Source organism: Limulus polyphemus, unplaced genomic scaffold (assembly GCF_000517525.1).
Source record: "Limulus polyphemus unplaced genomic scaffold, Limulus_polyphemus-2.1.2 Scaffold399, whole genome shotgun sequence".
NCBI lineage: Eukaryota > Metazoa > Arthropoda > Merostomata > Xiphosura > Limulidae > Limulus > Limulus polyphemus.
Window position 1 is genome coordinate 213,129 of NW_013666009.1, and position 11,556 is coordinate 224,684.

Sequence of the window (11,556 nt, forward strand, 5' to 3'; positions counted from 1 at the left end):
AACAAATAGAATGTGATCCTAAGTTTTTATTGCTATGCAGTAACTAAAATCGCATACTTATCCAATTCAAATGACTATCAAATGAACAGAAATCTTTTGTAAAAATAGTCCACATGTTGAAGACATTGCCGAAATCCGCTGTAAAATAATTATATTCAAACAATGTGACTGAAATTATCTTTAATCGCCTTAACTAGAATTATCTTCAATGCAACTAGAATCAAATAATGCGACTAAAAATGTCTTGAAAGATCTTAACTAAAATTATATTCAGTGTTACAAGACACAAATAATGTGACTGAAATTCCCTTTAAACATCGTAACCAGAATCATCTTCAGTACGACTAGAATCAAATAACTTTTAACCTTTTAATCCTTTTAACTAGAAGGAAACACCTATCTTACTAAATCAGGCATATATTTTTTCGTTTGATGTAATTTTTAACTAGAAGGAAACACCTATCTTACTAAATCAGGCAGATATTTTCGTTTGATGTAGTTTTTAACTAGAAGGAAACACCTATCTTACTAAATCAGGCAGATATTTTCGTTTGATGTAGTTTTTAACTAGAAAGAAACACCTATCTTACTAAATCAGGCAGATATTTTCGTTTGATGTAGTTTTTTAACTAGAAGGAAACAAGTCATATACAGAATCCATTTGTTCATTGGCATCCAGCCAACAGGAGATCATGCTAACACTGTGTAAAATGATACACATGCTTGATATAAACTGATGTGGCAAACTTTGTTTATTATTAACTACGATAATACTTAATAGTAAGGATCGTGATAAAACAAAATGGCGGCCATATAAATCGCCCGTTTAAAAAAACCATCTTTAAAATGTCTGATTATCCATTTTTGTAGTTTTTGACTTTCTTGTTTAATGCTTTTTGTAGCATTAAAACTTTCTTTGCTACTATAGCTAGCTAGATAAGTGTATATCGATCCCTATTTGTCTTTATATAATTTAAAATTTTATTATACTTGTCTGAAATTAAAATACAAGCTTTAACAACCTCTGTGGCAGTCTGTGGAATGTAAAATTACTTTGTCAACCTACGTTACAAGTTGTACGTACTAAACTTATTGCAGTTTTGATATTTATTCGTTTTTTTATTTGTTTGCTTATTCTAACTATAAATATTTTTAGCTTTATTACAATAAATCATTTGCAAAGCATCGAAAATGATGTGGGTAAATGGCAGAATGTTTAGCAATGACGAGATCATTTTTTTTTGTTTATCTTATTTGTATTAAATGAGAGCTGGAAGGATCTGGTGTAGTTTTAGTTTGGTTAGTTTAACCCATCTTGTATCTCAAGGTCGATGACTTATTTATTCACTTGATTGTTTAGTAATCACATGCAGAGCACCAACCAACGAGACGTCACGTGACCTTACAATGAGGGCGTCGTTTTCCTTCTGTCTGGGGCGCATTGCGAGCATACAGGTGTCTGTGTTTGTGTGAGTAAATATGGCTACGTGGAGGAGGGGTACACTGACAGCGTCGGTTTGTGACGGTGATGTCGCAGGTGGCACGTGCATGAACCCCTACTTCGTCCTAGTGTCACGTCACAAATGTTTCCTACTATCACGTACTCAGTAAAATAAAAACAAAACGATGCATCAAAACAACAAAGTGTTCACTGAACCTCTTTTGATTTTTCCAAAGTTTCTATGACAGTAACGATCATTACTAAAGTGAAATACCATAATATGTTTGAATTGAACATTATTATCCAGAAACGTAATCTGTTAATCAAAACAGATTTCTTTGGAGACAGAGCAATGATAAATATAAATAACGTTTACAAATTCTTGGTTACATAAAACGATTCAACCAAAATTGTATACAACTGTGAGATAGCAAGGTCAATTACGGCCGTAATATGTATTCCATAGAATAAAACATCTATCTTCACGCACGTACGCAGGGGGAGTTTGAGGGGATTCCACCGAACCCCCTATTTTTGTGATGTAATAAAAATATGATTGTATACTTATAGTGCAGTTGCTTATGGTCTTTAACGTTTTCTACATAGTCTACATTCTTTTGACGAAGCATTAGCATTTTTTTGGCTTGAAAAAGTCGCACGCCCCCCGATCCACGTAGCACTGGCTATATTACTAATGTCATATACCATTATTTGTTTGAATTGAACATCATTATCCAGAAACGTAATCTGCTTATCAAAATAGATTTCTTTGTTGGCTTTAGATCTCACAAATTACAACCCCCATTTTAAAAAAATCTGCTTACGGGCCTGTTTTTTGTTGTTGTTTTTTTAACTTTGTACATTCTGCTTCTTTCTCCAGCACGTCGCATCTTTAGTTCGCTATACAGTGACTTACAAAAGTATCCACCCCCCCCCCTGCAAAGTATCCACGTTTTGTTGCCATCTGAACTTGCAATCATGAAACTTTCAAATGGGACTTTATATCTAGAATTTACACAATCTACTCCAAACTGAGAAAGCTAAACAAACGATGATATTATGTAAGTAAGTTAGATTTTCAAAGAAAATTGGAATATTCTCAATTGCATAAGTATTTAACGTCTTTGCTGTGGCAGCCCTAAATCAGTTCAGTTGCAAACGATTAGTTTGAAAGTTCACAAAATTAGTGTAATGGTCTCTGTCTGTGTGTAATGAAAGTAGTTTAACTTGACTTCAGAGTAAATGCATCTGTTCAAGCCACAACTCGCATAGTGATACAACAAACCAACCATAAAGATCAAGGAGCTTTCCAAACAAGTCAGGGATAAAGTAATAGAGAAGCACAGATTAGGAGAAGGTTGCAATAAAATTTCAAATTCGCCGATTATCCCTTTGAGTATGGTGAAGTCCATCATTAAGAAAGTGGAATGTGCTTCATACCACCCAGTTATTACCCAGATCAGGCTGCCCTTTCAAACTAAGCAGCCAAGCAAGCAGGAAACTAATTAGGGATGCCACTGTGAAGCCAACAGTGATTTTGATAGGTTTGCAAAGTTTCACATCCGAGATGGGAGTCAGTGTTCATACATCAACAATATCCCAGTCTCTACACAAGGCTGGTCTGTATGGGCAAGTGGCAAGAAAGAAGCCATTACTGAAAAAGAATCATCTTAAATCTCATATGAAGTATGCATATATGATGTAAATGATATGCAAATGATACTGCAAATATGTAGCAGAAGGTTTTGTGGTCAGACAATTCAAAAATTGAGTTTTTTGGTCTAAATTCAAAGTGTTATGTCTGGCACAAGCCCAATGCAACACATCACCCAGTCAACACCATCCCAACTGTAAAGCATAGTGGTGGTGGTGGTGGAAGCATCATGTTATGGGGATGCTTCTCATCAGCAGGGACTGGGAAGCTTGTCAGGATTGAGGGGAAGATGGATGGTGCAAAGTACAGCCAAATCCGAGAAGAAAAACCTGCTTGAGGTAGCCAAGAATTTAAAACTGGATTGAAAATTCACATTCCAAAACACATATACTTTGCCATCTAATGTTGTGGTCGCTTGCTCCAGTCTTTATATACTCCACTCGACTGCTCATGGCAATATCTAATTTGCAAAACTTTACGCTGGCCCTCACACACCCTCTATGCAGATACTGTATATAAGCAGTGTATGCAGTCAATAAAATCACTTTTTCTCAACAATGCGCAAGCATTCAGACTAACGTCTTGTGATTTAAATTTTTTAGTTTTAGCTTTCTATTAATCTGGAATTCTTTGTTTGTTATCCAGAGATATATTTCATTGAATTTTTTGTTTTTTCCAACAAATATATTACAAAAAACAAAATTGGATATGAATTCCCATGTAATGGTTTCAAGCATGTAGGCTACTCAGCCTTCGTCTATTCCTCCTTTGTTATCTAGTGGTGGCCAGCAGTTGGGGGGAGCCACTCTCCATGGAAGCTGCCCATGACCTGATTTGGGGCAAGATCAAGTCCTTCATGTGGCCCGGGAGTATCTCTTTGGGAGGTGCTGATTTGAATTTTCATTCTGAAACTGGATATTTTGGGGTAAATTTAGACTCCTTGTTTCCTGCTCCTTCTTTCACCAGAGCTTCCTCTCCTGAGGACTCATCTGATCAGCCACCTTCTGCCCCTTTTCTGCAGTTAGTTACGCATGTTTGTGAAGTTTTGGAGATGCAACCAGTTGCTTTTGAGTGTACCCCTGCTTTGTTGTCCGATCGTTCTCAAGGGGATTACTTAGTTTTTCCTCCTTCTCCTGATATTGCTGTGCATGCAGGGATATTTACAACACAATTATATGAGGGTGTCACTATGCCTTACCCACCCTCGTTTATCTGAACATGCCCTGGCATATCATTGTCAGGATGATATATATTTGGACACTCAAAGGTTGGATCCGTTGTTGGATCTGTGGTGTGCCAGGTACAGACCTGTTATCTCTCTTAACAGGTTTCAATTTTTGTGGACTCGTTTGACTCTTACTACTGTTTTAAGATACTTCTCTTCCCTTCAACTTTTGTCTGAAGCATATCACCATTCGCCTCAACAATTTGACGATGAACTGGGCCCTTTAGTGGTCACTACTATGACAAGTTTGTCCTCTTCAGGACTTGCCTTGGTGTCATGGTTGGTCTATTGCTGGGACGTGTTGAGTCGTCATGCATTTTTGGATGGTATTCACTTACCTTCTTCTGTCCTTTGAGATTTACAGGAAGCGCCTTTTTTTTGGTGTTATTTAGTTGCTGGAATTCCAGAATCTTTGGTAGCCAGAGTTGATACAGCACGTTTGCAGTCTTCTTTATTGTTTTTGTCTGCTCGATTCTAATCTACTTCCACTGGTACTTCTGCAGGTTCATCCCTTCGTGTCTCAAGGCCCCCTCCTTCCACTCCTCATTCCATTGGTTCTCTTAATCATTTCCGTCCTTATTCTAGGGAGATATTTTGCAGGTGGTATGTGGACTTCTCCCGACACGTTCATATCTAATTACCTTCACAATCTGGCAGTTTCCTTCTTCAAGGGACTTGTGGCTGTGTTGACTACCTCTACTAGATTTTAACAGGGTGGTGAGTAACCTGTTATTTGACTTACAGTTATTGTTCTTTTCTCTTCTAGGGTCCCTATTGATTTCTTTTGGATCCCACTCAGTGGCAAGTGTTGCCCAGTCGAGTATGCTTGTATTTAAATTCTGCACTAGCAACCTTTATATTGGTTCCTGGACTATCATGAGTAAAGCTAAAGGGGATTTTGCCAGTCACTGCTGATTTTAGAGCTGAATCAGTCGAGATCAGTTTGCTTTTAAAAATTAGGGAACATGGTTCACCTGTTGCACTGTCTCTGGAGGCCTGTTCCTCAGGACTCCCCAACACTTATGTTCCCCCCTTACTTCTACTAACTCTGGAGTCCTTACCACACCCAGTTCTCTGTCACTGGGGTGGTGGACAGAGGATTTACCTTCAGAATGTTGAGTTTTTCTCCACTCTCGGAAAAGAGGGTGAAGTTGGGAACCCTACTACCTGGATCCCTGAAAGTTTTTTCCCAGATGACAGTAGGAGCCTACTCGTAAACCCAGTCCAGATTTGATGCTTAGCTATCTAGAGGGGGGTGCTTGGACCCTCTTATGAACACTGTCAGGTCTTATGTTGTTCATGCAGGGGGTCCATTATCTCTCATAAATCCGACTGTGGCGAGGTCCCATCTTTGGTCCTTTGTGGGACAGTGTTCCACATCCTCTCCTTAATTCCATGGGTAAGTGGAATTCTCCTTGCCCACTTGGTGGGGGGAGTAAAGAAAACTGTTTGTAAATCCAGACTGGATGATTTTTGGACTTTGGTGGAGTATGGCATATGATCCCATCAATCCCGAGCTGGGATGTTGCCTTTGGGACTTCTTCAGGTTGATCAGAAGGATTGTCCACTTTAGTGTTGCTTTCTTTCTTTCATAAGTCCGGTGGTTCGAAATGCATCATTCCATGGTTAATGGTAGGGATCCTATCACAAAGACATTTATATTTGCGGTTCAACTGCCCTGGCCACCAACGTGGGATATGGGTACCATGATCCCTTAAATCCAACCCGAGTTGTGGAACTTCGTTTGTTTGGTCAGGACTGGACCATCATACTTGTATTATATTCGACCCTATTCAATTTTCTGTAGTTCTGGATGAAGAGCATATTTGTTTTGGATGTAATGCTGTGTTCCCCACTTTGATACCACTTCTTGTGGTACATATTTGTTCTCTGCAGATGCTTTCTGTATGATCTCTGTCCTCACCGGCCCCTCCACCTTCTCAATGCGGGATTCTAGTTATTAGTGTCAGTGGAGGTATGTATGTTTTGGAAGTTATCATTTTCCTAAACTGAAAATGTATTTCCAAACATACTTACCTCCACTGACACTCTTCCTCCCCGTGAAGAGCCGGTGTTAGTGACTGGAATGTGGTAAGTCTTGATAAAATGATTTTATTGTCTGCATACAGTGCTTATATATAGTACCTGCATAGAGGGCGTGTGAGGGCTGGCATAAAGTTTTGGTAATTAGATATTGCCGAGGGCAGTCGAGTGGGGTATATAAAGACTGTAGCAAGCGAACACAACGTTAGATAGCAAAGATGAAGTTCAAGAAATAGCTATTAGTGTCAGCAGAGGTAAGTATGTTTGCAAATACATTTTCAGTTTAGGAAAATTATAACTTTCAGCAGGACAATGACCCAAACCACAGGGCCAAAGCCACACTCGAGTTGTTTCAAAAGAAGAAAGTGAATATCCTGAAGTGGCCCAGTCAAAGTCCTGACTTGAATCCAATAGAAAATTTATGGCAAGACTTGGAAATTGCAGTCCATCAACAATCCCCAACTAATTTGTCAGAATTGTAGCAATTTTGCAAGGAAGAATGGGCTAAAATTACACCATTCCATTGTGCAGAGCTGCATACAATGCCTTGCAAAAGTATTCAACACCTACAAATAATGTCACATTTTGATGAAATACAAATAATGTGAAAAATGTTTTTCAATGAACTTGTTTTTATTCAAAACTCTAATGATCATACTTAACATTGATATGTATGAAGGAGGTTGAATATCAGCAAAATCTGCAAAGAAAATATATAAATTGAAATTTGCTGATTACATAAGTATTCAGCCCCCCTAAGTCAGAACATGGTGGAAGCATTTTTGGAAGCAATTACTGTTGTGAGTCTTCTTGGATAGGTCTCTACCTTTTTTTTATCATGTCTATAATATACACATCCATGATTTTATTGTACAATGTACAATAAAGTGAATTGAATACCTCCCCTTTGACATTTATAGAAATTACATCTGTCAAAAAGTACTTCTGTAGCGGAAATAAAATCACAAGGAACAGAGGCATCAAGAAGAAAAAAAATCCCAGTAGCTACTTAGCAAAGCTGATTGCTCTAATGTGCTGGATGCATCCATTACATCAAAACCAAAAATTTTTCCCAACAGTGCATTGTATTCAGTGTCTTTTGCTTAAAAACAAATGCAATGCAATTTTTGTTATTGAAATAACACATGGAATGACAAAGAACAGTTGTAAATGGCCCACTAGACAATTATATTGCATATATGCTATGATCCATGGCATTGGGTTGACTCTGCATTTTAACAAATCTGATAAGATCAAAAATACCAAATCATATGACTACATAACCATACCTTTTACAACCATGTTAATCCTATCACCACAGGTATCCTTTACTGTGCACGACACAAAGTTTTAGTGTCTAACATTCAAAATGTTATAAAACTACTTTTTGTTTGTGGTATACGCATTAATAAAGCATAAAATCTTAGCTAATAAATTCATATTTTTATAACATATAAGTTTTAAGTTCTTAATTCTATAAGGCAATATTTAAAAAAATCCTGAATCTCCCCTAGTGTGACATACGTGACACATTTTCTCTAGGTATATTCTGTTCTCTATTTTATACACCACCCATTCAAGAAGTACTAAATTAAATGTAAATTACTCCTATAAAATTGTCATTGCTCAGACAAGCCATAATTTTTATGGCCTTCAATTTCATTTGGTTACAGAGCTATCAAGTAGAAAATCAGATCTCTCCTGCCACACCCACCTGTCACATCCTCTCTTTCAGAATTTTTTAATAGTTCTTTCTTATGTTTAATTATATATATTACCTATAACCAATAGAAAGTCAAGGTTTTCATCTGTCAAATGACGTATTGTATAACGTTGTATTCTAAACAGAATATTGTCAGTTTCACTGAGAGTACAAGATTTGTTCCCATGGGAATGTTAACAACTAGTTTGGATGAATTTGTAACAGCTCTTGTGGCATAGTTAGGAAGCCAGAAAAATTTTGAGAATTAGGGGAAATTGCCTACTTTTTGCTTGTTATTAGTCTATGTTATTTGGTTTATTATTTATTTAAGTAAAAATTATTTAGTGCACTACTACCATTAGTATTAAAAAAGTAGGGTCATTGACAATCAAGAGAAAGAAAAAGTAAGTACTTTATTTCTTGTTTTTCATGTTTATTCTTAATTTTTATTATAAAATAATTAAAATGTAAAATTAGGAATGATTTTAGGTTAGTTAAGATTAAATTAGGTAAAATAAATAATAATAATACAAGTTTTCATGAGGCATGCACTAGAGCAGCTCATAATAGCTTAGGGGTAATGTAATTTGATTGCGTAATGTGAGCTGCACACTTCTCGAGTGATTTACAACTTATAATGGCATGAATAGTAGTTAGATACTGTTCAAAGGGCAATAAATTAATAAAATTTATTTATAAATAGGTGTATAGTGGTACAAGTTTAAAGCTACTTAGGATAAACAAATGTAGTTTCATGTTACAATTTGAAGTCATTCACAAAATAAAAAAGGGTAATTTAGAATTTTGTTTTGGTGGTTAGAAAGTCAGCCAAGTTGACTAATCCTGTATAGAGATAATAACAGATAAAATATAAAGTTTTGCTGAAAAAACTTTTGAAATGTATTTAGGAGGTTTTAGGAATTACACAAAGGAAATTTGAGATTTTGAAGATGAAGAAAAGTATTTTTCATCTTAACATGAAAATAACTTTGCTCACAGTCTATTCAAAACAGATACTCAATATATTAATGGACAAATCATTATTTTAGTTTATTAAAAATACTTCACTAAAGAAGATATGATTTTTTTTGTATGTGAAAGATTTATAATGTTAACTGAAAGACTGACAAATTTTGTGAAGATATACACACTATATTGAAAGTTAGAAGTATTAAATCTACAAAGACTTTAAATGAACACAAAAAGGTCACGTGGTTGGTCAAATTGACCGAGCCCGTGTTGAGAGGCTTAATTACTCCAGTAAGAAAGAGTGTATGGAAAAATAATTATAAATATATTGCACAAGCTATACATTAAAATACTGAAACAAAAAACTTTGATGGTCAACTTATTCCACATTGTGATCTTCTTCTAATAAAAAAAAAAAATCCAGCTACTAAAGAAAGTTACAACTGCTTAATAACATTAACAATTATCTGACATAACTCGTTCATTTATTAAGCATTCTTAGTTCAATGTATCATTCTACAGTTAACATGACTTTACAAAAGAACTCTATTTTAGCAAAGTGTTCTCAATAAACACTAGTGCAAAATATAGAAAATCTAAGCACTGAAAATCTACATAGCATTGCAAAATGTATATAAAATAGATAGTAACCAAATACATTTTTCTTCATATAGTTGAAGGAATTTGTTTAGTACTTACATTAGTATCCCCATGTATCAATGATAAATGTATGGACTTACAATTCTCAAATCCAGGGTTCGATTCACTGTGGTGAACAGAGTGAATTGTGTTACTTTGGGCTAAAAATTCAACAACAACAACTTTCATTGTTATTAAATAACAGTCTGGATGAAAGAAACTAAGAATATTGGCTGTCACATTTTAGTTTGTTAAAGAAAAATTTTAAAACATAAGGTGTTTTTCTTTCTTTCTTTTTTTACTTATTCATTTTTGCATTATTAGGGCCAGTTTATAAGGCATGACACTCCTCATCCTCGAGAAATGAAGGCTAGACATCATAAACTTTTTTCCAGCATGTATAAAACAAAGAACATTGATGGCCATGTTGTATCCCATGATGAGGTAAGATTTTTGTTTTTTATATTAACAATTACTAAATGCTTTCAGGACATAGACTTTGAAAAATTCCAAGAAAGTTTTAACTGAGCTTAACTGATGTAGTGCATTCTTTTTGCTATTTTCCTACTTTAAATAGTTTTTTTAAGCTTTGGTATTTTAATTTGCATTTGTATTGATATATAATAATTTTTGTAATAATATTTCTCATATGTTTTGATAAACATGTAAAAACTACTTTTTATTTTCAACACTTTATATCCTAAAATTTATTACTAAGGTGTTATAACAATAATATTGAAACTAAGAAAACTGAGGTGAGTGTACTTTTCCTAGTGATTAGTTATTTTAATTCTTTAACAACCAGGTTTGTTGTTGAATAGACATTTCTAGGTAATTTCCCTCTAGCTTATTATAACAAATAAAATCATATTGAATGTTTTAAGAAAATTTTTAAAACAAAAGAATCAGTGTGGTATAAAAAAAGGAAAACAAATCAAACAGTAATTTTAACTTTAGTACCCCCAGGTATTTTGTAGAAGCCAAATTCATGAATCATTCCAAGTAGAGGTTTCCAGTAGCTCAGCATTAAGCTCTTTTTGTTTTATATCAGTCAAATTTGGGCTCAGTACCTGTGGTGGCACAGAGCACCCATTGTACAGCTTTGTGTTTAAAGGCACACAAACAAGTTTCAATTAGTAGTAATTTTGGTTCCTTATGAGTTAGTTCATAAATCTTATATAGTTAGTCATATTTGGTTGCCAGGTGAATTTGGTACCTGATGATGACAAAACCTTGTCAAAACATTGTACATTTGCTGTTATGTTAAACTTATATTAAAGTTTTTCTTCATTACCCATTCAAGCCATCTCCAAGCATTAAAAAAAGAACTGTTTTGTAGAAGTTTTAGTCAAAACAATAAAATGCTTTCACTATTATGCATTGTTGCCTGAGCTCTTCATTTGTAGTAAATATTTGAAAAGACAGAAACTACATCACTTGTGTCAGAAGTATAATTTTGCTGAAAAGACATTACACATGATTTTTCAGTTTATGTATGTTATTAATTGAAAGTTACCAGCAGATCATCAGCAATATGTCTCATAAGTAATTACTACAATTATAGCTAACCAAATGACGTAAAAATGTAAGACTTATTATTTTTAATTACAATTGCTTTTCAATTTTTGAAACCTTCCTTATACAAAATGGAAGTCTTATCATGTTCATTTTATGCGAACACACATGTAGGCTGTTACATATTGCAAATTTAAAATAGTCCAAAGCCGATATTTTAGTTAATTTACGCTATTTGCCAACAAGATTGACACACACTGTCTTCGTTTTTCAAACAAATACATTTTAATATATATATATACAACAATACAATTTACAACAACAATTATTACAAATAATTACCACAAACAAAGTTTTATAAAACAACA

The 11,556-nt window shown here is 34.7% G+C and overlaps 1 protein-coding gene across 2 annotated transcripts in view; it reads left to right on the plus strand.

Moving 5' to 3' along the window:
- Positions 1–11,556, plus strand: part of LOC106457969 (protein scribble homolog) — a 256,183-nt gene that overhangs the window by 129,299 nt on the left and 115,328 nt on the right. For both annotated transcript variants that reach the window (XR_002610285.1, XM_022384070.1), the window contains exon 13: positions 9,998–10,117. Coding sequence is in view for 1 of the 2 variants with exons in the window: in XM_022384070.1 (XP_022239778.1) it covers positions 9,998–10,117 (120 nt within the window). In the remaining variant the exon portion in view is untranslated. The remainder of the gene's footprint in view (positions 1–9,997; positions 10,118–11,556) is intronic.